The sequence below is a fragment of the Spermophilus citellus genome (assembly GCF_964194105.1).
Source record: "Spermophilus citellus genome assembly, chromosome: 19".
Taxonomy (NCBI): domain Eukaryota; kingdom Metazoa; phylum Chordata; class Mammalia; order Rodentia; family Sciuridae; genus Spermophilus; species Spermophilus citellus.
Genome location: NC_138201.1, coordinates 21,752,325 through 21,777,720, shown reverse-complemented (window position 1 = coordinate 21,777,720; position 25,396 = coordinate 21,752,325). Strand labels below are relative to the sequence as shown.

At 64.3% G+C, this 25,396-nt stretch overlaps 1 protein-coding gene across 4 annotated transcripts in view; it reads left to right on the top strand.

Annotated features, from left to right (window-relative positions):
- PLXNA1 (plexin A1) overlaps nucleotides 1-25,123 on the top strand; it is a 46,192-nt gene extending 21,069 nt beyond the window's left edge. Inside the window, exons 9-31 of one of the 4 annotated variants that reach the window (XM_081276328.1) lie at nucleotides 1,479-1,649; nucleotides 2,634-2,730; nucleotides 2,820-3,013; nucleotides 3,437-3,588; nucleotides 3,667-3,787; nucleotides 4,138-4,274; nucleotides 5,238-5,405; nucleotides 5,551-5,644; nucleotides 5,829-6,068; nucleotides 6,157-6,300; nucleotides 6,503-6,737; nucleotides 9,010-9,152; nucleotides 9,620-9,876; nucleotides 10,247-10,313; nucleotides 15,094-15,240; nucleotides 15,362-15,521; nucleotides 16,088-16,191; nucleotides 16,472-16,568; nucleotides 16,863-17,068; nucleotides 17,189-17,358; nucleotides 19,338-19,550; nucleotides 20,486-20,636; nucleotides 21,949-25,123. In XM_081276328.1, coding sequence (XP_081132454.1) covers nucleotides 1,479-1,649; nucleotides 2,634-2,730; nucleotides 2,820-3,013; nucleotides 3,437-3,588; nucleotides 3,667-3,787; nucleotides 4,138-4,274; nucleotides 5,238-5,405; nucleotides 5,551-5,644; nucleotides 5,829-6,068; nucleotides 6,157-6,300; nucleotides 6,503-6,737; nucleotides 9,010-9,152; nucleotides 9,620-9,876; nucleotides 10,247-10,313; nucleotides 15,094-15,240; nucleotides 15,362-15,521; nucleotides 16,088-16,191; nucleotides 16,472-16,568; nucleotides 16,863-17,068; nucleotides 17,189-17,358; nucleotides 19,338-19,550; nucleotides 20,486-20,636; nucleotides 21,949-22,044 — 3,564 coding nt within the window. In that variant the 3' untranslated portion in view covers nucleotides 22,045-25,123. Of the gene's footprint in view, nucleotides 1-1,448; nucleotides 1,650-2,633; nucleotides 2,731-2,819; nucleotides 3,014-3,436; nucleotides 3,589-3,666; nucleotides 3,788-4,137; nucleotides 4,275-5,237; nucleotides 5,406-5,550; nucleotides 5,645-5,828; nucleotides 6,069-6,156; nucleotides 6,301-6,502; nucleotides 6,738-9,009; nucleotides 9,153-9,619; nucleotides 9,877-10,246; nucleotides 10,337-10,374; nucleotides 10,810-15,093; nucleotides 15,241-15,361; nucleotides 15,522-16,087; nucleotides 16,192-16,471; nucleotides 16,569-16,862; nucleotides 17,069-17,188; nucleotides 17,359-19,337; nucleotides 19,551-20,485; nucleotides 20,637-21,948 lie in introns of those variants that run through there. The other 3 variants (XM_081276329.1, XM_081276327.1, XM_081276330.1) reach the window with 3 other exon arrangements.
- Nucleotides 25,124-25,396: the final 273 nt, after the last annotated feature.

Genomic DNA, 25,396 nt, shown 5'->3' with positions numbered 1-25,396 from the left:
GTCCGCGGGCTACGGGGCAGATCCAGGGCCTGCTGGGCACCGCGTGGGCAGGACGCTGTGGTCAGGCCTGGGGAGGGCTCCTCGTGTCCACCCTGGGGCCAGGACCCTCCGTTTGTGGCAGACACCAAACGCTTTGGCTGGACAGGCGGGGTGAGGGCGGATGCCCTGCTGGGCACCTGTGGGGCAGGAAGTGTCCGTGGCTTGGGGCCCTGACCCTCCTCACCATGGCCAACCAGCCACCCCAAGCAGTGGACAGGACAGGTATCAGATGCTGACTCCACGGAGCTGCATAGGGAGGGCCAGGGGCACAGGACTCCAGATAGGTCATGGTCACCTCTCGGCCTGGCCCCTGCTTGACCCAGAACCCTTGAGTGAAGGGAGGCCGGGCAGCCTCCATAAGATCCCAGCCTCCCAAGGGAGCCTTCAGCCTTTCCCCAGGTGTCTGTCCACCAGGCCTTGACCCAGGCCTCCCAGAGCGTGGTGGTCACCGTGGAGGCTGGGCGGGCAGGAGGGCAGCGGGCAGAGGGGTGACCTCGGAGTATTGGGCGGCAGGTGGAGGCTGCTCAGTGCTGCTGGCTGTGGGTCACCCCTGGGGCTGTTGGCGGTGGGCAGGTGGCAGCGTGGGACGCTGGCCGGGACCTCCTGTGGGGAGACCCCGTTCTGTCTCCTGCCACCAGCCAAGAAGCTTCCTGGACCCAGTGGCCTCCTGTAGTCACAGTGACACTCCAGCCTGGGCCCGAGGGTGCAGGGCCTCCTCACTGGCCTGAGCACAGCCCTTGAGTTGAGGCTTGTGGCCATGGGGACATCTGCACGCTCAGCAGTTAACTGTGAGGTCCTTCCTAGACCTGAGGGGCTGAGTCAGAGTCCCTGTCCCCTGCAGGGGCCTGGCAGTCTCTGTAGAGCTGGCCCGGGACCCAGGGCCCGCTTCGGGAGCTGTGACAGGCCTTGGGGACAAGGGCCTGTTTTCAGCATCCCTATTTAAAGCCAGGCTCTGCGCTCCCCGGGGCCGCTCCTCCCCAGGCCGCCACCCGACGTGCTGCAAGGACCCAGGGTCGTTGCATCAGGTCTTTGGTGCCCAAACACTGTCCCCAGGAGCCCAGGCTGTTTTTCTGCTGGGCTCTGGCTATTTTTACACGCTCAGAGGTCCCCAGCTGGGACCTCGCTCCCCAGCGCTCCAGTCTTGGTGGCGGCTACCTCTAGGGGCCTGTCAGCTGCAGGCCAGATGGGGCCCCTCTGCTGTCCAGACGCTGGGGTCTTTGGAAGGAGGGGGACATCCCCGGGCCAGCCTGGCGGGGAACAGGATGCAGAGAGCTGGCCGTCACTCACGTCCTCAGGGTGCCAAGGCTGACTATATGGCACGGTCGGCCCGGGCTCCGCACACAGACCGCAGTCAGGGCGCACGAGAGCACGCTCCTCTGGCCGGTCCCCAAGAAGCCTGTTGTCCCCAGGACTGCCCGCAGATCCTGCCCTCCACCCAGATCTACGTGCCCGTGGGCGTGGTGAAGCCCATCACCCTGGCGGCTCGGAACCTGCCCCAGCCACAGTCGGGCCAGCGGGGGTACGAGTGCCTTTTCCACATCCCGGGCAGCCCGGCCCGCGTCACCGCCCTGCGCTTCAACAGCTCCAGCCTGCAGTGCCAGAATTCCTCGGTGAGGCCCCTGGGTCAGGCAGGCTGGGGCGGGGTGGACCTGTGAGCCACCAGGGACTGTCACCGCACAGCCCTGGGACCTGTCTGTGCTATTACAGAAGGCTGGTGCTCCTTCATGGTCAGGTGCCCCTTGCTGAACCCCACCCACCTCCCCCCGGCTCCCTGTTTGGCCCCATCTCCCCTCTCCTCGGGACTTGAGGGCTGACTGTGTGAACTGGCCCTTCTCTGTGCCCATCTGTAGTGTCGTCCCCTCCTCCCCCCTCTCCGGGCCCACATTTATCTTTCCCGTAGCCGCATCTAAAGGGAAGAGAGAGTATCAGGGAATTTGATGGGATCCAATTAAATTCCTGCAGATAAAAAATGATGAATTGCTGGGCCGCCCCTTGGAGACACTGGGCTCCCTGACTCTGCCCCCAGCACAGGAATGGCGTTGAGGTCATCGACTCCAGAAAGTGGGACACAGCTGGAGCGCCAGGCCCAGCCCCTAGGGACGGGGTGGTGACACTGAGGCCAGGCCAGCCTGGGGAGGGGCTGGGGACAGAGCTGAGGACGACAGTGATTCCACTGGCCAGGGGAAACCCATCGCGCCCCGCAGGGCAGCCTGGTCCTCGTAGGGGATGAAGATACTGAAGTTCACAGAGCATCCCGGACCCCGTCCAAAGGGCCCAGCCGAGAGTCCTGGTGTCCCAGCCTCCTTGTGGTTGGAAGTGGTGTCCGGGACATCCCAGGGAGGCTGAGCTTGGGGGGCAGGGAGTTGACTCTGCTCTGCGGGAGGCTTGGCTGCAGGCTGGGGCCCTGAAACCAGGAAGGAAGACCCTGTGAGGCTGTGGGGGAGCCATGCCGGGGGGAGGTGGGGGGCAAGTGAGTGACCAGCAGGTTTCAGGACCCAGGCTGGACACCCCAGGTCTCTCTGGGGAGGGTGGGTGCTGGCTTGACCCCCCTCACTGTGGGAGGGGGTGGCTGACCCCGTGCCCACCCCTGGCAGTACTCCTACGAGGGCAACGACATCAGCGACCTGCCTGTGAACCTGTCTGTCGTGTGGAATGGCAACTTTGTCATCGACAACCCCCAGAACATCCAGGGTGAGCAGGGAGGGGCCGCCCCGGGCACGGCTGGGTGCTGGGAAGGCGGGATGGTGGGTGGCCAGGGCTGACGCGCCTGCTCCCCGCAGCCCACCTCTACAAGTGCCCGGCGCTGCGCGAGAGCTGCGGCCTCTGCCTCAAGGCCGACCCACGCTTCGAGTGTGGCTGGTGCGTGGCCGAGCGCCGCTGCTCCCTGCGACACCACTGCCCCGCTGATGCACCCTCGGCCTGGATGCACGCGCGCCATGGCAGCAGCCGCTGTGCTGACCCCAAGATCCTCAAGGTAGGCCCCGCCCTGGCCCCGCCCAACTGCCCTGGCCCCGCCTACTCTGGCCCCGCCCTGCCCCTGGCCCGCCCAGCCACCCTGGATGGTCCCACTGGCCCCGCCCACTGCCATGGCCCCACCCACCGCCCTGGCCCCGCCCTACTCTGGCCCTGCCCTCCCCTGCCCCTGGCCTTTCCCAGCCACCCTGGATGGTCCCACTGGCCCTGGCCCCGCCCACCGCCCTGGCCCCGCCCCACCACCCTGGCCCTGCCCCACCATCCTAGCCCCGCCCTACCCTGGCCCCGCCCAGCTGCCCTGGCCCCGCCCTGGCCGGCTCACCTGCCTGCCGCGCTCGTGCCACCGAGGCTGCCCAGGCGCGGTGTCCCTGGCTGTACTGGGCCCGAGGTGGCTACTAGGGCCCCAGCCTCTGCCTTCCCGCAGCTGTCCCCAGAGACGGGCCCCAGGCAGGGAGGGACGAGGCTCACCATCACCGGCGAGAACCTGGGCCTCCGCTTTGAGGACGTGCGGCTGGGCGTGCGCGTGGGCAAGGTGCTGTGCAGCCCGGTGGAGAGCGAGTACATCAGCGCCGAGCAGTGAGTGCGGCCCGGGGGAGCAGCGGGCGTGGGGGGCTGCCCGGCCTGCAGTTGCTGAGGCCCAGCCTGCGCCCGCAGGATCGTCTGTGAGATCGGGGACGCCAGCACGGTGCGCGCCCACGACGCCCTGGTGGAGGTGTGCGTGAGGGACTGCTCCCCCCACTACCGGGCCCTGTCGCCCAAGCGCTTCACCTTCGTGGTAAGTCTGGCCCATGCGGCGCTTGGGTCCCTGCCTATCCCAGGAAGTGGCCCTGGGGCCTCATCTGGGCGCAGGGGCAGGCTCTGGCCACAGCCCACCTGCTTGGCCTCCTTGGGGTCCCCTGGTCCAGCCGTGCTCTGTCCTATTCTGCAGCCTCAGGGGCTGTCCCCTGCCCTCCTGTGCTGATTTGGGATCCAGCCTTCTCTGGCCACCCTGGACAGTTTCTGAGACCCCAGCTCTGGGGCTTCTGTGCTGCTAGGGCCACAGCTGGCAGTGCAGGTTGGCAGAGCAGGACCTGTCCCTATGGGACCTGTGGGGGACTTTGCTCTCACAGGTCAATCTTCTTACAGACACCAACCTTTTACCGCGTGAGTCCCTCCCGTGGGCCTCTGTCAGGGGGCACCTGGATTGGCATCGAGGGGAGCCACCTGAACGCGGGCAGTGATGTGGCAGTATCCATCGGTGGCCGGCCCTGTTCCTTCTCCTGGTACGGGGTGCAGGTGGGAGTGGGGGGCCAGGGCATGGCCCACCTCTTCTACTGGTGGTGGGGGGCCAGGGCTGTCCCTCCTCCTGGTTCACATGTCTCCGTGCCCCCTTCCGTTGCCAAGGAAACCGGGGTATGGAGAGCCTGGCTGGGGTGATCACTATGGAAACCCAGAGGCGGAGAAGGTTACCATGGAGACAGGGGCTCCCTCCAGCGTGGGGAGACGAGGGAGGAGAGAGGGTAGCTGATGGGAGGGCGTGGCCTGGCTCCAGGGGGCGGGCACAACCTGGCTGCCTCCGCCCTGGTCCTTCCCTAGGAACAGGGGACTCCCTTGGGAAGGAAATAAGAAGTATTTAAAAAGGTTTTTTTTTTTTAAGAAAGAAAACAGACACCTTAACAAAAGCCCTGAGGCTTGAAGTGGATAATTTTAGATTAGAGATGATAATGGAACGGCCCTTTAAATATTTTCCTGTGGTAATTACCCGTTATCAGACTCATCATTGATGTTTGCAGCTGAGCCAGGCCCTGCGGTAGGGCCTCCAGGCTGTGGTGACGGAGCTGAGGGGACAGGTGTAGGTAGTACCAACTGGCTGCCAAGTGAGCCAGTGACCTCCATGTCAGCCTGGCTCATGTCACCAGGAATGCAGGGGTGAAGCCTCGTTTTCCCGATTGAGGGACATTCATAGGGAAGGGGTCTGATTCATTGTGGCGCTGGCAATGCTCTGAAGCCACAGGCAGGGATATTGGCTGCCTGTGCTGCAGAAGAGGCAAAGTCCTGGTGGGTGTGGATCCCTGGCCGGGGTCACCTGAGGCAGGGGTAGCAGATGGAGGCCCAGGGGAGTGGAGGGTATGAAAGTGGCAGTCATGAGCAGTCAGCCATCAGGAGGCAAGTCCCGTGAGCTCATCTTTAAGGACACTCTGGAATTGTCCTGGATGCCACCTCACGGTGCCCTCGGGCCCCCCCAGGAGGAACTCCCGAGAGATCCGTTGCCTGACGCCCCCCGGGCAGAGCCCTGGCAGTGCCCCCGTGGTCATCAACATCAACCGCGCCCAGCTCGCCAACCCCGACGTGAAGTACAATTACACCGAGGACCCCACCATCCTGAAGATCGATCCCGCATGGAGCATCAATAGGTGGGAGCCCTCCTGCCTGGTGGCAGGTCCCGCCTGCCTGTCCTGCTGGCTTGGTGTCCCTGGGGGGTGGGGGTGGGGCTCTGTCCCTCTGGGGCTGTGCCGCCCCTCCTGTTTATCATTTGATGACTTCCCACTCATCTTCCAGTGGTGGGACCCTCCTGACCGTCACGGGCACCAATCTGGCCACGGTTCGGGAACCCCGTATCCGGGCCAAGTATGGAGGTGTCGAGAGGGAGAATGTGAGTCCACAGCGTCTGCAGACCCCCTCCGGGGCCCTGTTTGGTGGATCGGTGGGCAGCGGCCTGCACAGGGTGGCCCTGGATGGTGGGTGGTCCATGCAGGGAGCCCCTTGGATGGGGCTCTGTCTTGGGGGAGTTGGCCTCTCTGAGGCCCTCCCTGCATCGTGGTGCGCTGTGTCCCCAGAGCTGCATGGTGTACAATGACACTACCATGGTGTGCCGGGCGCCATCCGTGGACAACCCCACGCGCAGCCCCCCGGAGCTGGGGGAGCGGCCGGATGAGCTGGGCTTCGTCATGGACAACGTGCGGGCGCTGCTGGTGCTCAACTCATCCACCTTCGTCTACTACCCCGACCCCGTGCTGGAGCCGCTCAGCCCCACAGGCCTCCTGGAGCTGAAGCCCAGCTCCCCGCTCATCCTCAAGGTGGGTCCCGCACCCCTGGGAGGGGTGCAGGGTGCGGGTGGGAGCAGAGGCCCCTCTGATCGCCGCTGTGGCACCCCGATCCCCGCAGGGCCGGAACCTGCTGCCACCCGCGCCCGGCAACTCCCGGCTCAACTACACGGTGCTCATCGGCTCCACGCCCTGCGTCCTCACCGTGTCCGAGACGCAGCTGCTCTGCGAGTCGCCCAACCTCACAGGCCAGCACAAGGTCACGGTGCGTCCACCCGCCCACCCACCCTCTTGACCTGTGAGCCCTGCCCAGCCTGGTCCCTGGGTCCTCGTGTCCCCACTCTTGCCATTCTAGGCCCCGTTGGCAGGGTGTCACCTGCAGCCTGCAGGCAGGTGTCACCGTGTGGGGTGGGACCCTCAGGGCCATGGGCAGGGGCCTCTGAGCTACCTCCACCTCCGCCCTGCAGGTGCGGGCCGGCGGCTTCGAGTTCTCTCCAGGGATGCTGCAGGTGTACTCGGACAGCCTGCTGACGCTGCCCGCCATCGTGGGCATCGGCGGGGGCGGGGGCCTGCTGCTGCTGGTCATCGTGGCCGTGCTCATCGCCTACAAGCGCAAGTCCCGCGACGCCGACCGCACCCTCAAGCGGCTGCAGCTGCAGATGGACAACCTGGAGTCCCGCGTGGCTCTGGAGTGCAAGGAGGGTGTGTGCAAGGAGGGTCAGGGTGGAGGGGGCGGGTCTGGGCGTGGCCCTGGACTGTGATGAGGGTGTGGGGGCGGGATTATGGTGGAGGGAGCGGGGTCTGGGCATGGCCCTAGAATGCAAGGAGGGTGTGTGGGGGCGGGGTCAGGGTGGAGGGGGCGGGTCTGGGCGTGGCCCTGGACTGTGATGAGGGTGTGGGGGCGGGGTCAGGGTGGAGGGGCGGGGGTCAGGGTGGAGGGGGCGGGGTCTGGGCATGGCCCTAGAATGCAAGGAGGGTGTGTGGGGGCGGGGTCAGGGTGGAGGGGGCGGGGTCAGGGTGGAGGGGGCGGGTCTGGGCGTGGCCCTGGGCTGTGGTGAGGGTGTGGGGGCGGGGTTAGGGTGGAGGGGCAGGGTCAGGGTGCAGGGGGCGGAGTCTGGGCATGGCCCTAGAATGCAAGGAGGGTGTGTGGGGGCGGGGTCAGGGTGCTGGGGTTTGGGCGTGGCCCTGGAGTGCAAGGAGAGTATGGGAGCCTTGTCAGGGTGGAGGGGGCGGGGTCTGGGCGTGGCCCTGGAGTGTGAGGATGGTGTGGGGGTGGGGTCAAGTTGGAGAGGCGGGGTCTGGGCGTGGCCACGGAGTGCTAGGAGAGTGTAGGGCGGGGTCAGGGTGGAGGAGGCGGGGTCTGGGCGTGGCCATGGAGTGCAAGGTGGTGTGGGGGCGGAGTGAGGTTGGAGGGGCGGGGTCTGGGCACGGTCCTGGAGTTCAAGGAGGGGGGGGGGGCAGCCGCCAGTCCCGACCACCAGCACTGGTTCCCTTGACTTGGTTCCTGTGTCCTTGCTCTGGGGGCCTTTGACACCAGGGAGGGGTCAGCAGCCTACCTGGGGCCGTGGGGTGCCACCCCATTTGTACCCCGGTGCAGCCTTGATTCAGGGGCCAGGACACCCGGCCTTTTTGTGCCTCAGCCTCCTCATCTGAAGATTGGGCACCCCCCTGGGGTGTCACGCTTGGTGGCAGGATGGCTAGTGGGCAGTGTGGCAGCCTTTGCTTCTCCTTGGTGGCTGTTGTCACCCCTGGTGCACACAGGTCTCAGTGGGCTGCATTTCATCCTTGAGTCAGGCAGCTTTGTCCTGTTGACAGGGGACGTGTGTCCGTCCAGCCCTCGGGTGCGACAGGCCTGGGCCCCCTGAAGCCCCTGACCCTGAGTGGGCGGAGCCCAAGGATGGGTGGGGGCGTGGCCAGAGGAGGTGGCTTCCCGGTGGGCAGGGGTCACAGCTGTGCTGACTGTGGGCTAGGGGTGGGTGAGCACGGTTGGAACAGACGGTTCCTTGTGTGATCCACGGGGTCACCAGGGGCCACCACCTCTGCCCAGCACATCACAGAACTGTCCTATACTCATCCCTGGCAGAGCCAGCCCTGCCCCAGGTGCTGTGGGTGCAGATGGCCGATGTGGGCGGGGTCTCCATGCGGGCCCCTCACAGGCTGGGACCCTCAGCTCTGTGGCTCTGTCCTGGGTTATTAGGAACTCCCATGGGACCCGTGGCCTGGGGCTTGGCTCCTCTTAAACTAAGTCCCTTGCAGAACCCAGTGGCCTGCAGGTGGCCAGGTTTGCCCTGTGGCAAGTCCTAGCGGGCGGGAGGCAGATGTGTGCAGGGGAGGCCTGGCCTCCCCTGAGGCTCTCCTTGGTGGAGGCCGGCTGTCAGCTGAGCCCGTGTGCGTGGTGACCCTGCCAGAGCGCGTGTGAAGGGGTGGCCAGCAGCTGCTTCAGAGCAGCTGGAGATGCGCAGACGCCTGGCACCGGTGCCCAGGAGATGAAGGCCCAACTCTTAATTAAACAGGCCAGACGTCTCTCCCAGAGCCCGCCCGCTCCTCTGGCTCCTGATCAGATAGCATGTCCCTGGGGCGGCTAGAGGGCTGACACCTCACAGCTCTGGAATGTTCTGCGGAGCCCGCCCCACCGCCCAGCCGGCCTTTGTTCTTGAAAGCGAGAGGACTGGCGGGGGTGGGGCAGCCATTGAGGGCCCAGGTTGGCAGGTGGCAGTTCCCAGCCTGGGGGGTTGGGAGCCCAGGGACAGCCTGCCAGCCACCTCCCACCCACCCTTAAGTGAGAGCCTTTTGGGCACAGGAGGCCCCGGCCGGCCTGGCCCGGTGAGGGACAGAGTCCTGCCTGCATTGGGGTGGGTGACACTGAGGCGCAGGGAGGTGAGGGACAGGCAGAGCCATGCCCAGGTCCTGCCCCCACAGCGGGAGGGCATCGGGGACTCTGGTGAGTGGCCCCTGACCCCGCGCCTGGCCACAGCCTTCGCAGAGCTGCAGACGGACATCCACGAGCTGACCAATGACCTGGACGGCGCGGGCATCCCGTTCCTCGACTACCGCACGTACGCCATGCGGGTGCTCTTCCCGGGCATCGAGGACCACCCTGTGCTCAAAGAGATGGAGGTAGGCCTGCTGGCTGGCCCCGGGCATGCGGGGTCACTGCTGTCCTCCGCCTCTGGGTCCCGGGGTGACCACAGGCAGCCAGTGGGCCTGGCAGGTGTGAGCGCCCAGCTGGGGACCCATGGCCGGCCAGCACAGGGCCCTCGGGGAGCTGGCTTCCTCTGTTGACACCAGCCAGGGCAGGTCAAAGGGCTCAGCCACAGAGAGGTTGCCAGGAACCAGCCCTCTCATCCTAAGCTCCACCACCATGGTGACACTCATGTTATGTCTGCCTGCAGTGGGCATCTCGTGGGCAGTGGTCTAGGTCTATCCTGAAAGCACGGGCTGGGACGACACTTCTGGGGCATGTCCACTTTGCCGAGGAGGGCAGCAGGCCTGGGAATCAGCCCATTGGGGCTCTGAGACTCAAGGGCATGCCTCCCACCGACGGCCTCCCCACAGAGGCCCAGCAGCCTGCCGTGTTCCCACAGGTGCAGGCCAACGTGGAGAAGTCGCTGACGCTGTTCGGGCAGCTGCTGACCAAGAAGCACTTCCTGCTGACCTTCATCCGCACGCTCGAGGCCCAGCGCAGCTTCTCCATGCGCGACCGCGGGAACGTGGCCTCGCTCATCATGACGGCCCTGCAGGGCGAGATGGAGTACGCCACGGGCGTGCTCAAGCAGCTGCTGTCCGACCTCATCGAGAAGAACCTGGAGAGCAAGAACCACCCCAAGCTGCTACTGCGCCGGTGAGCCTCCGCCAGCCTCCGCGGACACCCGGCCTCCACCGGCCTCCCACAGACACCCAGCCTCCCACAGACACCCGGCATGTCCAGGCCCCATTTTAGGGGGTACCAGGGATTGAACCCAGTGCCTCTTACCCACAGAGCCACACCCCAGCCCCTTTTTATATTTTAATGAGAGACAGGATCTCGCTGAGTGGCTGAGGCTGGCCTCCAACTTGCAATCCTCCTGCCTCAGCCTCCCGAGCCACTGGCACTACAAGAGTGTACCACCGTGCCCAACTTGTGGGCACCTTCAACCCTGTTGAAAGGGGGGTGGACGTGGTAGGTGGGACCTGCAGGGACCTCATGGCTGTGTTCTGTTCTGCAACCTCAGGACCGAGTCAGTAGCCGAGAAGATGCTGACCAACTGGTTCACCTTCCTCTTGTACAAGTTCCTCAAGGCAAGTGGGGGCCGGTGGGGCGCGTCCCAGAGAGGGTGCCAGGGTGGTCCTCTGTCAGAAGAGCGTCCGTGACACAGGGATCAGAGAGCCAGAGGGAAATGCTGGACAGTGGGCAGCAGGTGGGGTCTCTGCCCACGTGGAGGGCGCGGGCCTCTCGGGACTGTGTCTGGTGGCCCTGGCTCTCCCATCAGCCCCTGGACGTGGGTCCCGGGGACTTTAGCTGGGTTCTGAGCAGCTGAGCGGACGGCCTGTGTTTCTGCGCTGGGCGTCACAGGCCCACCCACCTGGCTTCCCCTAGAAAGGGTGGCCACTGGTACAGCCTGGTGGTCAAGAGCGAGGGCCAGCGCTCCATGCTGAATCCAGGCCTCTGCTGCCCCTCAGGACTTCCAGTCCTCCCTCTGCTGTCCCCTGTCCAGCGTGGCTCAGGAACAATCCACTGGCACGTCTGTGTACAGAGCCATGTCCCCAGAAGGGCGTCCCTTGCCTGAGGGAGGAGAGACAGTAGAGGAGCGGGGGCGAGGTGAGGGGGCGCGGGCGCAGGGAGTGACCAAGGAGGGTGACACTGAGCAGAGGTCACGTGGCCCAGGAGGTGAAGGAAGAGAGCCCTGGGCAGAGGGTAGTCTCTCGGGCACCCAGCCTTTTTTTTCCTGGTCCTGGGGACTGAACCCAGGGATGCTAACCCCGGAGCCCCGTCCCCAGCCCCTTTTTATATTTTATTTAGAGACAGGGTCTCGCTGAGTGGCTCAGGGCCTTGCTAAGTGGCTGAGGCTGGCCTCCACCTGGCAATCCTCCTGCCTCAGCCTCCCCACCACCCTGGCTTAGTTGATCCTTTTTATATTTTATAGAGAGACAGGGTCTCGCTGAGCTGCTCAGGGCCTCGCTAAGTGGCTGAGGCTGGCCTCCACCTTGCGATCCTCCTGCCTTGGCCTCCCGAGTCTCCATCACCAGAGGGACGGGATGCAGGGCAGCAGATCTGCTCCCAGGTCCTAAGTCAGTGGAAACCTGGCAGAGCGTGGCCCCGTGGGACCGCACACACAGAGGGCTGGCCGTGCCAGGCAGCAGGCTCTAAGGGACAGGCTGCCATCCTGGTGCCCAGGGACTTGTGGGCTGGGGGCGAGGCCACAGTTGGACAAGGCAGCAGGAGGAGAAAGGCAGGATAGGAGCACAGGGGCCTGGCGGGACCCAGGTCTACCCTCAGGCCCACTGGGGCCCCAGGGAAGCAAGGCAGAGCAAGGAGCGCGCATCTCCTCTGTCCCTTCTGTCCTGACTCTTCTTCTTTTGGTACCCGGATTGAGCCCAGGGCCCTTAACCACTGAGCCACATCTCCAGCCCTTCAGTCTTTTTTTTTTTTTTTTTTTTAATTTTAAGACAGTTGCTGAGGCTGGCCTTGAACTTGCGATCCTCCTGCCTCAGCCTCCTGAGCCACTGGGATTACAGGTGTGACCACTGCCCTTGGCCTGTGTTCACCATCTTAACTGTTTTTAAGTGTAGAGTCGGCGGGTATTAAATGACACTCATCCACAGAACCAGAACGCTTCCTTTTATAAGATTGAAACTTTGTCCCCCTTCGATACTATCTTCTCCCTCCTCCCCTGCCCCTCAGCCCCGGCAGATACCACTGGGCTTTCCTGTCTATGTGCCTTTGACTGCTCTGGGCTCCGTATATAAGTGGAACCATGACCTATTTCAACTTAGCATAATGGGCAGGGAGTCCGTGCGTCCAGCAGAAGATGAAGACGTAAGCAAAATGTGGTCGATACCGTAGTCTCCTTATGTACTCTTTGACTTTTCTTAGTTTCTGTTACCTGTGGTCGAGTGCAGCCTGAAGATAATCTATGGAAAACTGTAGAAATAAGCAATTAGTAAGTTTTAAATTGCCTGCCATCTGAGAAGCAGGATGGAATCTCACATGTCCTTCCTGGAACTTGATTCTGCCTTTGTCCGGTGTATCCACCCTGTATATGCTACTCTCCCGTTAGTTACTGAGTAGCCATCTTGGTTATCACATCAACTGTCTAGCAGTACTTGTGTTCACGTGACCTTATTTTACTTACTCTCCCAAAGAGAAACTGTAAAGTGCTTCCTTGAAGCACCAATTCTCAATATGGAAAGAAAGAATTTGTATGCTGAGGTTGCAAAGACTTATGGTGACAATTTTTTATCCGTGAAATCGCGAAGAAAAAAGAAACGCGCTCTAGTTTTGCTATCTCACCTCAAACTGCAAAAGTTGCAGCTACTGTGCGTGATAAGGGCTTAGTTAAGATGAAAAGGTGTCACATCTGTGTGTGGATGACATGAACAGAAAATGTGTCCCCGTTGATGATGGTGAGTCACGACAGAAAGCTCCGAACCTATGTGACGGTTTAGACACATTTACTGCAAGTAATGAATGGCTACACTTACGCAAGAAGGGACTTGGATTGTGTTGAGAAAACACTGTGTGTGTAGGGTTTGGTTCTGCTCAAGGTCTCAGACACCTCCTGGGGACCTGGGGACATACCCCCAGCAGATAAAAGAAGACAGTTTTATACAACGGTATACAGTGGAGTATTATCCTGCCTTAAAAAAAGGAGGGAAATTCATTTTTCAAAATTTTATTTATGTTCTTATTTTGGTACCAGGGATCAAACCCAGGGGCACTTAACCACTGAGCCACATCCCCAGCCCTTTTGATATTTTATTTTGACGCAGGGTCTCCCTAAATTGTTCAGAGTCTCCCTCAGTTGCTGAGGCTGGCCTCCAACTTGCAATCCTCCTGCCTCAGCCTCCCAAGTCTCTGGGTTTACAGACACTCACCACCATGTCTAGTAACTCGTGCATCTTTTCACATGCCTGGCTGGGCACCTTTGTGTTTTCTTTGAAGTCAGGATTGCAAACACCTGTTTTGATCCTTTGTGTGTTTCTAGAGTTCCTTGTTTTAGCATATTGTAGGAGAGTTTAAATAATACCCACTTTCCATTTTTACAACCCCTACGATTGCCAAGAAACGATTTTTACTTGTCTATGGAGTGAGGTAGGGATTATCTGGATTTCTTTGCCCCAAGCGGAGAATCTCTTGACTAACCATCCTGTATTGAACTGTCTCTACTGGGGTTTCTTTTTCTTCGAAAAGTGGCACTTTTCATCTGGTAGTTTCTGTGCATTCCGGAGGGTCTGAGCCCCCCACCACATATGAACCTCTGTCCAGGAGGGAAAGGTCGTGGTCTCTGGAGTTCTTAGGTTCTGAGCCTCCCTCCTCTGCAGCCTCCGATCTCCTCACACCCTCTGTGCCCGTGTCATGGAAGTGCTTGGGGCTGGCGTGGAGGGCGGCACCTGATCAGGAGTGAACCACTGGCTCCACCGGAGCCTTTCCTGAGAACCCCTGGAATTGAAGGGGCAGGTGCATTGATGTGAGATGGCTCTGGGTTCGAATCCTGGCGCCTTGAGATGTTCACTGAGTGACTGTGGGCCCTGTGGCCTCCCATCTCTGACCCTCCGAGGCTGTAGTAATGCCATTTGTACCCTCTGCAAGGTCCAGGTCTGGCAGAACCCTCTGACAGGCATCTAGGGAAACCCCAGAAGTCTCGGGCCTCACTCTCTCCCATCAGATGGTGTCCCCAGGCAGAGAGGCGGTTCCTGACGGCAGGGTGGCTGATCTCCGCTTCCTTCCTCCTTCCAGCCTGCTTAATGAAGCCAAGTTTGCAAGTGAAACATAATTTCAGACAGGCGTGTTGTTGGAAGGTCTCCGGATGATCTATGTTTGTGGCCGCTCCTTAGCAGCTGTCTCTTTAATTACTGCAGATGCTAACGAGGTGCCCGGAGCATCTGGTTACAGGAGCCACTGTCTGTTTGCCAGGGCCCCCGGGGGGGGGAGGTAGCACGGCCTGAGCTGCCCACCTGGGGCACAGCATCATCTGCACTCCACCGGGTGGCCCAGACCTGCGGAGGACCCTGAGCCCAGGCCCTGTGGGGACCCGCTTGTGCAGGGAGGGGACACAGCCAGCCCAGGCCCTGCAAGGTGCAGGTGCAGGCGCAGGCGAGTGGTTTCATTCATTCAGATCAGGAGTGGGGGACCTCCACCCAAACCCACCAGGGTGCCCCGTCCTGGGCAGCTTCCTCTCCAGGGGCATCAGGACAGGTTCCTCGCGGAAGGGCTGTGAGGACCTGGGTGCAGGGGTAGGGACAGCGTCTGAGGTGGGGTCAGGAGTGGGGGCAGCAGGTGCACGGTGCCTGGGAGGCTTTGCCAGTGGCTCTGGCCCGGGCTGTGGACCCCTGCTGCCCCGGGGGCACCCTTAGATGCCTGGGGATCGTTTTTCTGAGCAGCCAGAGATCCCAGCCAGGGGGGTTCCCGACATCTAGCAGATCACAGCCCCCCCCAGAGTGTGGGGTGCAGCGTCCACCCTTGCAATGGGCCACGGGGGGCTTCCTGGGGGAGGCTGTGTCCTGAGATCGGCGAGTGGGATGCGGGTGGCTCTGGTCCCCCGGGGTCTGCAGGGTGCTGTGGACCTGCCCCCGACTCCCCCGAGCCCTGCGTGGCTGAACACATCCGGGCATCTCCTGGGCTCCGGATTTATGATTTATTTAGGGCGCGCTCATGCATATTCATGAGGTGCCGGGTCTGCGTCGCGCATTGATTTTCCTGCCGTCTTCCCGGGGCTTTGGCAACGGGGACACACTCGCTCTGAGAAGGGGACACTTGTTTCCGTTGGCCCGGGAGCCACAGGGAGGGCGTTGGGAGGGCGGAGGGCTTTTGGGGAGCCCGGGATCGCGGCCTCACGACGCCCCCCGACCCCTCCTGCAGGAGTGCGCCGGGGAGCCCCTGTTCATGCTCTACTGCGCCATCAAGCAGCAGATGGAGAAGGGCCCCATCGACGCCATCACGGGCGAGGCCCGCTACTCCCTGAGCGAGGACAAGCTCATCCGCCAGCAGATCGACTACAAGACCCTGGTGAGGACCACCCCGCCTGTCCCTGTCGCCGCTCCACGCGCTCCCCAGAGCCCGTCCAGGCGACGCCCAAGGGAGCCGGGCTGACACAGGCTGATGTCCCCCGGGCCACCCTCCCCTGCAGACCCTGAACTGCGTGAACCCCGAGAACGAGAACGCGCCCGAGGTGCCCGTGAAGGGTCTCAACTGTGACACGGTGACGCAGGTCAAGGAGAAGCTGCTAGACGCCGTGTACAAGGGGGTGCCCTACTCCCAGCGGCCCAAGGCTGGGGACATGGACCTCGGTGAGCAGGCGGGCCTCCTGCCAGCCACGTGGTGGTCAGTGGGTTCTGGGCAGGGGCCCTGTGTGTGCCCAGGCGGAGGAGAGGGAGGTGGCTCCAGGATCCCCAGGCCAGGCCTTGGGGGAGGGGTCTGCGCAGGGCCTCAGTCCAGCTGGATGACTGGTGGGGACACCAAGGGGGCTTGTGGGGGCAGGTTCTCCTGGCCACAGCGGAGACCTCTGGCTTGTGGGCTGGGTCAGGGGGAGCCCTGGAGGGCCACGGGAGGGTTGGGGTATGGGGCTCTGGGGACCCACAGCAGATGTGGCCAGAACAGCTGGGGCAGGGCCTGGAGCCTGGGGAAGGGGTCCCCAAGGGCAGAGATCTCCGGCTGGGAGTGGCTGGAAGCTGCCCACATAGTGGGATCCAGGGGGGACCTCACCCCTCGATATTCTGGTATTTAAGGCCCTTCACCCAGAGCCCTGCAAGCCCCTGCCCCTCCCCACAGTCCTGTCCCCAGCCCCGAGTCGAGGGGCTGCATCGGGAGGGACCTAGACCCTGAGTCCTGCCCTCCAGCGCCCTGTTCCCTGCAGAGTGGCGCCAGGGTCGCATGGCCCGCATCATCCTGCAGGACGAGGACGTCACCACCAAGATCGACAATGACTGGAAGAGGCTGAACACACTGGCCCACTACCAGGTGCCTGTCTGCCCCTGTCACAGCTTCCCTCGGGTGCCGGGGAAGGACCCCCGGCTGCCAGATGACCAGCCCGGGGCGGAGGAAAGGAGGCCAAGTCCCTGTGTGGACGGTCCCAGGCCCCCCATGGCCCCTGGGGTCCTCCCCATATCTCTGAAGCTGTCTCGATGAGGAAACTGATGTTCAGAGTGGTAAGGTGACAGTAGCAGTGGTGTCACTCAGGTCCCCAGCAGGGTGTCTAGTCCCCTGGGGACTCATTGTAGCCCCTTCCTTCTGCCCACAGGTGACAGACGGGTCCTCAGTGGCGCTGGTGCCCAAGCAGACCTCGGCCTACAACATCTCCAACTCCTCCACCTTCACCAAGTCCCTCAGCAGATACGGTGAGGGGGGGCCTGGGGGAGGAGTCAGCGGGGGCCCCAGGGCCTGGGAGGACACCTCCCCGGGCTCTGCTACGCGGAGGGGACGTCGTCACCCTTGGCCTTTCTCTTAAGTACTGGAGGCTGTGCCCCTTCCCCAACAGCGTGTCCCCAAGTGCATTCAGCTGCGTCTCGTGCGTGATTGGCCATGCCCAGCGGCCAGGGAGGCAGGGGCTCTGTCCCCGGCTCTTGGATGGGGGGACAGCTGTGGCAGGCCGTGGGGAGTGGCACAGGGCTCAGGGCTCCGCCTGCTGACAGGCCTGGTCCCCGCAGAGAGCATGCTGCGCACGGCCAGCAGCCCCGACAGCCTGCGCTCGCGCACGCCCATGATCACTCCCGACCTGGAGAGTGGCACCAAGCTGTGGCACCTGGTGAAGAACCACGACCACCTGGACCAGCGCGAGGGCGACCGGGGCAGCAAGATGGTCTCGGAGATCTACCTGACGCGGCTGCTGGCCACCAAGGTGGGTCCGGCGGGCAGGCGTGGGGCCCCAGCCTGAGGCCACAGCGCTCACAGCCAGCCTGGCCTCCCCGGGGCGGCAGCGGCAGGCGCTGAGCTCTGGGTGCCCGTCCCTCCCCTGCAGGGCACGCTGCAGAAGTTCGTGGATGACCTGTTCGAGACCATCTTCAGCACGGCGCACCGGGGCTCGGCGCTGCCGCTGGCCATCAAGTACATGTTCGACTTCCTGGACGAGCAGGCGGACAAGCACCAGATCCACGACGCCGACGTGCGCCACACCTGGAAGAGCAACTGGTGAGAGCAGCCGGGGCGGGTGGGGCAGTGCCCCTCGGAGGGCGGGGTCTGCGGAGGGCGGGGCCTGCGGAGGGCAGGGAGGGGCCGGTTGGTCACCTCCTGGAGTAGCTGGGCCTCTTGGGGGTGAGTGGGGCACTCTTAGAGAAGCAGCTGGGGCGTGGCGTGGGCGGGGCCCCTCAGAGGGCGGGGACAGTGGAGGGCAGTGCTGCTTGGAGGGCGGGGCCAGTGCACCACCTGCAGGAGCAGCTGGGGCGGGGGTGTGGGCGGGGCCAGTGCACCACCTGCAGGAGCAGCTGAGGCGTGGTGTGGGCGGGGCCAGTGGAGGGCGGTGCTCCTCAGTGGGCGTGCCCAGTGCACCACCTATAGGAGCACCTGGGGCGGGGCCGGGGCGGGGCCAGTGCACCGCCTGCAGGAGCAGCTGGGGCAGCTTGGGGGTGGCTGGGGCGCCCTTAGAGGAGCAGCTGGGGCAGGGCGCAGGCAGGTGCCCCACAGAGGGCAGGGGCAGCCACAGCACCCTTGTCCTGCACTGAGCACGGTGCCCGGGCCCAGGCCGCTGTGCGCTGAGAACATGGAACCTCAGGGCAGTGAGCCCGAGCCGGACCCCCACAGGCCCCTGAGGTCCCCTGTGCACCTCACCATGTGTGAGCCTGGGTGGGGAGAGGTATCCAGCCTCTGGGTGGGCGTCCTCTAGGGTGCCCCCTCCCATGCCCGCCTCGGGCCTGGCCTGCCTTCTGCGGCCAGGGCCTCTTTGCCCAGGTGTGGACTGCCCAGCTCCGCAGGCCCCTCTCCAGGGCTCCTGACCATTGGACTTCGCAGGCCTCTTGCTCTCTTCTGAGCGTCCCCAAGGCCGGTCAGTACACCCTGTCCTGCGAGCCCTGGTCACTGGCGCAGCCCTGTGCTCTGTCAGTCCTGGCCCTAGTGGAGGGATGGGTCTGGAGCAAGACCAGGCCAGGTTCAAGGATCTGGCGAGGCTGAGGGTCCCCACTGCGTAGTTGGGTGACCCTCCTTCCTGTGGGTCCTGTAGCCCTGCCTCCACTAGTTTCTATGTCCACGTGGCCAGCAGTGCCCTCATGCTAGGCCCGCAGCCATACCCTGCCTGGCCTCGTCCCCTTGAGCCCTAGCACTCTAGGTGGCCTCTGGCCATCTTCCTTTCTAGGTCACCTGTGCCTCTCCATCCTCCCCAGTTGGTGGTCTCTCCCCTCCCAGGACTCTGGTGGCCTCCAGGCTGCCACTTAACCCTGGGAGGCAGCCCAGCCCCTCCCTGTGCGGCCCATGGGACCCTGGTCAGGACTGAGGCCCAGAGATCCCCCCTGGGCCGTGCTGAAGGGGCAGCCTGGCAGCGGGAAGGCGGGGTCCACTGGGGAGCGCAGCATCAGTCAGCCCACGCAGGACAGCCCTGCAGTGTGGAGCATCCTGCATCCACGCCAGCCAGAGTGGTGGCCGCAGCCTGGGGCTGCTGAGCACTTGGTGTGTGCCTGGGGCCACCAACCAGTTTTCAGCGTCATTCGATTACACGTAGCCACACACAGCCCCTGGGTGGCCCGGCTGGTGGCAGTCTTTGAGGTGGTGTTGTAGGCGGAGGTCAGAGTATGTCCTGCACTGGAGCCAAGTGGTGGGTCCCCAGCCAGGAGCAGGGGTGCAAGCCAAGCACACAGCCCCTGGGAAAGCCACTGTGTTGCAGTGGGCCTCAGGGCCCTGGGCCTACACGTCCACCTGTAAGTGACCACATGTGCATGACCACGATGGTGACGAATGCACATCTGAGCACCCAGTTAGGCTCTGGGAGGCTACAAGTGGTGGGCACTCTGGCAGGCACCAGCTGCTCCACTCTGGACCTCTGTTTCCTCATCTGCTTTGAACTCCACACTGTCCCTGGAGGTCAGGGTTGGGAGGGCCACGAGATGGCTGGCCGGTCCCTTCCCTGTGCCGTTCAGAGGGGCGGCCCAGCTGACCGGAGGCCCGTGCCTGCTCGCCCGCAGCCTGCCCCTGCGCTTCTGGGTGAACGTGATCAAGAACCCGCAGTTTGTGTTCGACATCCACAAGAACAGCATCACGGACGCCTGTCTGTCCGTCGTGGCCCAGACTTTCATGGACTCCTGCTCCACGTCGGAGCACAAGCTGGGCAAGGACTCGCCCTCCAACAAGCTGCTCTACGCCAAGGACATCCCCAACTACAAGAGCTGGGTGGAGAGGTGGGCCACCGGGCACTTGGGGACGGGCCTTGGGCCTTGGGGGCGGGGCTTGGGGCAGGCCTTGGGCCTTGGGGCGGGGCTTGGGCCTTGGGTGGGGCTTGTCTTGGGGGCGGGGCTTGGGTCTTAGGGGCAGGGCTTGGACTTGGGGCGGGTTTTGGGCCTTGGGGGCGGGGCTTGGGCCTTGGGGTGGGGCTTGGGCCTTGGGGTGGGGCTTGGCCTTGGGGGCGGGCCTTGGGTCTTAGGGGCAGGGCTTGGCCTTGGGGCGGGGTTTGGGCCTTGGGGGCGGGGCTTGGGCCTTGGGGTGGGGCTTGGCCTTGGGGCGGGTTTTGGGCCTTGGGGCGGGGTTTGGGCCTTGGGGGCGGGGCTTGGGCCTTGGGGTGGGGCTTGGCCTTGGGGCGGGTTTTGGGCCTTGGGGCGGGGCTTGGGCCTTGAGGGCGGGGCTTGGGCCTTGGGGTGGGTCTTGGGGCGGGGCTTGGGCCTTGGGGTGGGTCTTGGGGCGGGGCTTGGGCCTTGGGTGGGGCTTGTCTTGGGGGCGGGGCTTGGGTCTTAGGGGCAGGGCTTGGCCTTGGGGCGGGTTTTGGGCCTTGGGGCGGGGCTTGGGCCTTGAGGGCGGGGCTTGGGCCTTGGGGTGGGTCTTGGGGCGGGGCTTGGGCCTTGGGGTGGGGCTTGGGGCGGGGCTTGGGCCTTGGGTGGGGCTTGGCCTTGGGGGCGGGCCTGGGTCTTGGGGGCGGGGCTTGGGCTTTAGGGGCAGGGCTTGGCCTTGGGGCGGGGTTTGGGCCTTGGGGGCGGGGCTTGGGGCAGGCCTTGGGCCTTGGGTGGGGCTTGGCCTTGGGGGCGGGGCTTGGGCCTTGGGGGCGGGGCTTGGGCCTTGGGGGCCGGCTTGGGCCCTGGGGGCTGGGACCCTCTCACTCACTTGCCCCACTGCCTTCTGGAAGGTACTATGCTGACATCGCCAAGATGCCCGCCATCAGTGACCAGGACATGAGCGCGTACCTGGCAGAGCAGTCGCGGCTGCACCTGAGCCAGTTCAACAGCATGAGCGCCCTGCACGAGATCTACTCCTACATCACCAAGTACAAGGACGAGGTGAGCCCCGCGCCCCGCATCTCAGCCCACCAGGCCCCTCCACGCGCGGCCCCCGGCAGCCCTAGTGCCCTGTGGCGGCAGGGGCCATACCAGGGAGCAGGAGTTCTGGGCTCGCAACAGCACTGGTCCCAGGGGGACACACAGGGCAGGGAGCCTGGGAGACCGGGTGGCGTGGCCTTCCCAGCGGGAGAATGTGGGTCCCTCCTGACACTCCTGCAAGACCCGTGACAGGGTTCACTGGGCTTGGTGGACATCCCCGAGTTGGGCACAGGGAGCCTGGGTTCTTCAAGATGTCCCTTATGGAGGACTGTCTCCTGGGATGCATCTGGTGGGCACACAGGACCCCAGGACAGGACAGGGCAGCCTATGCCCAGGCACTGGGTTCCATGGGAGGCCACGGGACTGAACCATGGGCAGCAAGACGAGGCCACCCCTGGTGGGCAGGCTTGGGGGGGCTCAGGCTTAGCCGCAGAGAGCAGGTGAGCCCTGTTGGGTTCCGAGCTGCGACGCAGGTGCATTCTGTGGGGGAAGGGCCCAGGCTGGCCTGCCCAGACAGGTGGCAGAGGCCACCCCGGGAGGCGTGGGTCTGGGGCCTGGGGTCAGGCTCTTTGGGTGTGGGGAGCTGCAGGCTCAGACCCGCACTGGGTCCCAGGTCACCCAGCAACAGAGGGGCCTTCAGGCTGAGGCTCAGAGAGGGTGACCAGGGGCATGTCTCGGGCAATGGAGGGGACAGCCCGAGCCCTGGGCTCCCGCATGAGACTCCTGAGAGGTGGGGAGTCCTCGAGCAGGTGACCTGAGAGCCAGGGGTTGCAGGTGACCTCCACAGTGCCAAAGTGGAGAGTAGGACAGGAGGGGCTGTTGTGACACCCCAGGAGGGGAGCGAGCCTGCCATGTGGGGGCCTTCTGCTCCCTGGGGTCCAGGGCTGTGCAGGCTGGAGCCTGCTCCCCACAGCTGGGAACGGAGGGACCCCCCAGTGTCTACTCCAGAGCTGCTGTGGACAGGGTACTGTCATATGGGCCAGGAGTGGCCAGAGGGCTGGGCTGGGGCTCAGGGCAGAGCGCTCGCCTGGCACATGAGGCCCTGGGTCTGTGCTCAGCACCACAGGGATACAGGTGGGCTGAAGGCCTGCTGGCTGTCCGCCCTGCAGAGAAAATACAGAAGGAGTGCCCAGGAGGGCCCTGGTGGCACGCTCAGAGGCCGGTCACCTAGTGTGACTGTTGCTGCCCCACCTTAGGGGCGGCCAGTCCCGCCCCTGACCCTAATCCTGACCCTGACCCCAACCCAGACCTTGACCCTGACCCTGACCCACAGATCCTGGCGGCCCTGGAGAAGGACGAGCAGGCGCGGCGGCAGCGGCTGCGGAGCAAGCTGGAGCAGGTGGTAGACACCATGGCCCTCAGCAGCTGAGCCCAGCTGGTGACCGCCGGCAGGAGTGGAGGAGAGGGCTCTGGCGTGGGGACCGGGGGACAGCCCTGGCCCAGCTGCGGAGCGCCAGGGCGCAGGCCCCTCCCTGCTTCCTGGGGCCGTTTTCCTGGGTGTGGAAGTGACCGTGCCCACGTGCCCACCGCGCCACCTCTGTGCCCGGGCTGCCCGCCCCGGGGCCCGGAGAGCCAGGCTGGCGGCCCTGCCCAGGGACCTTGGCCACCTGGCAAGAGCTGCCCAGTGGCCTTCGTGGGAGAATGAGGTGGCCTCTGAGTGGCCGTGGTCTAAGGCCGAGCCCTCCAGGACGAGGGGCGGCCAGCCTGGCCCACTGCGGAAGGACAGGATGGGGGCTGCCACCAGCGCGCAGAGTCTGGGGGTCCCTGGGACCTGGTGGCAGCCAGAGGAGGAGCGAGACCCCGCGGCCTCCACGCCCAGCCGAGCCTGCTGCCCACGGCCAAGGTCAGATTCACCGCGTGCTGTGCGCGGCCGAGCCGGAGGGCCACGTCCACCTGCCCTGCAGAGAGGCCGTCCCCTCCCATGGAGGGGGCGCCACTCCCAGCCCCCGAGTGACTGGCGGACTAGGCGACCCCTCTCTGTCCTCAGGACCGTGCCTCTGGGAGCCACCGGGCTGGGGCTCCGGTCACAGGGCGCATGCTCCCGTTATTTATTCCCCTCCAGCCCTGCTCCGGCGCCAGGCTCCGGGCCACCCACAGGGTGGGCTCCTGGAGGCAGCAGGCCATGGCCTCCGGCCTCCCTCTGTGGCCTCCCTCTGCGGCCTCCTTCTTCGGCCTCCCTCTGCGGCCTCCCCGCCCCAGCCCCCACCAAGCAGCTTCCAGTCCGGCTCTCAGCAGCATCTGGCCCCTCCAGAGCCGTCGGACACCCGGGGACCGATTTGATTTTGCAACAAGAAACCCTGCTGCATCTGTTTGGGGAGCCCCAGGGCCACCCCGCAGCCTGGGTCCCTTCAGGCCCGAGAGAGCAGTGGACCTGCAGTGCCCGAGGGACTCGAGGTCGGCCGCGGCCCGCCCATGCCCTCCGTGAGCGACAGGACGAGTTGGGTGACAGACCTGTACATATATATATATGTCTGTCTGTATATATATATGTGGCCCCACCCGTGGGGCCGGGCCGTCCACGGAGAGGACCCCACAAGGTCCCAAGAGCAACTTAGATGAAACGTCAGGGCGGTGGGGAAGGTGGCCCAGGTCCCGGGGCCGGGCCACGCGTGTGCACTCCCGGGGGACACGCAGCCCGCCACCCCGGCCCCGGTTTGCATGATCGTGTAGCGTGTAGTCTGCGTTGACCTTTCCAAACTGCAAGTGTTGAACATAGAGGTGGTTAGAAGACCCGTGTTTCCTTTGGAACTTTAATTTGATTTTTGAGAGGGATCAGTCCCTTGGTCACAAACACACAGCGGCCAAGTGGCCCGTCCCATCCCCAGGTTCACTTTTTCGATGGTACTAAAGATTCTCACGGACTTTAAGGGACAGCTAACTGTGGCCAGACCCACCCTGGGCACCGGGGACGCGCAGGCCCCGCACCCCCTTGGGCTGCCACCTCGGTGTCCCCCCCCTCCTAAGCAGCGTGAGCCAGTGGACATCAGGTCGGAAGCCGCCCCTCGGGGTCGGTGACAAGAGGGTGAACTTCTGTCTCAGGGAGCCCCCCACCCCACGGGGCGCCCAGCGGGGCTTGGGCACCCTGGTCCCCACCAGCCTGAGCTCTGGCCACCGCGGTCCCCAGTCCACCGTGGGTGTGGGCTCACTCCCTGGGCAGACTCGGGGACCAGAGCAGAGGCTGGTCGTCCTTCAGACGGGCTGTTTCCCGGCAGTCCCTTGAGTGGGCCAGGACCCCCCCCTGGGTCCCCTCCTCCATCCCGGCTCGTGCCCGGGCCTCCGTGTCCCCCAAGTCTTCCCTGGACGCTGGCTCCAGCCCAGAGTCCCCAGTTCTTCCAGTTCTGCCCCAGCCGCGGGGTCCTTGCTCCGTGTCACCTTCAGTCCCCCGGTCCCTTCCCGCCCTCCATCTCGGGGCACCCCGGGGAGCTGGGCCATCACCCAGCTGCCAGGCTGCCCCGGGCCCAGGTGGCCGTGGGGACGGGCCAGCCGGGCGACACCTGCACTTTAGCCTATCTGTTTACATGCGATCGGTCCAGCCGATGTCCCCGAGCTGTCCCCAGAATGGCAGCCCGGGGTCCCCGGGGCCGCCCCTTCCTGCCGGGCCTCGCACTTGGGCCTGTGGCCTCTCCTCCTATAGTTGTCCTGGGCCCCAGCACCACCGGTCACCTCCCAGGGCCTCCTGCCAGGGACTCTGACCCAGCTCTGGAGAGGGGACAGGTGGATGGTGGCTCCGTGGTGAAGTGTCCCTGAGTTTAATACCCATTTTGCTTCTGGGGCCACTCTGCAGGCCCAGGAACCGACCCCAGCCACACTCCAGCGCAACCTGGCGGGGGACCTGCGAGGCCACCTGCTGCTCAGAGCCCCGCCCACCCCACCTGGCTCCCCACCGTCCCCCTCACCCCGGGGTGCCCACGCGCAGGCCTGTCCCCGGCCCTTGATATACCTCGAGCTCGTCAGCACTGCCCGGCCACCTGGCCCGTGTCCCCTGCACCCGAGGGGACACATGGACGAGGGGCCCAGGGTGCCTGCGACACCTGGCATCGAGTCCCAGGCACAGGCCCTGCCACCCTGCCCTGCCCTCCCCGGCCCTGGTCCCCCGGTTTCCCTCACTGAGGTCCCTGTCCCCATTTGTCCCCAAGTTCTGGATCTGATGGCTCACGCCGTTGGTGCTACCCAAGCTAGAATAGATATATTTAGAGAGAGAGAGAGAGATATTTTTAAGACGACGCCCACAATTAGCTGTCCCTTAACGCCGCAGAAGCCCCCACCCCACCCAAAAGAAGAATGGTCCCTTGGGCGGCCGAGCTGACCGGCCCTCGGCCCTGGCTTCTCTAGAAGCAGCATAGCTGACTGGTACTCAGCCCTCGGGTGTGTAAATATCCGCCTATTTCCTATTTTACTGTTCTTCAAATTTAGTACTTGTAAATACACACACATTAAGGAGAGATTAAACATTTTTGCTAAAAACTCCTGGCTGCGGGTTTTCCTTGCTTGTGGACACGTGGCCAGAGGTGGGGGGAGCTGCAGAAGGGCAGGCATCAGGAGGCCCTCTGGAATCCCTTTGAGCTGGACTTCCCAGGCTCAGAGCCTAACAGAAGCACAGACGTTAGCAGCTCGGGAGGCTGAGGCAGGAGGATCGCAAGGTAGAGGCCAGCCTCAGCCACTTAGCGAGGCCCTGAGCAACTCAGGGAGACCCTGTTTCAAAAAATGCATATATAAAGGGC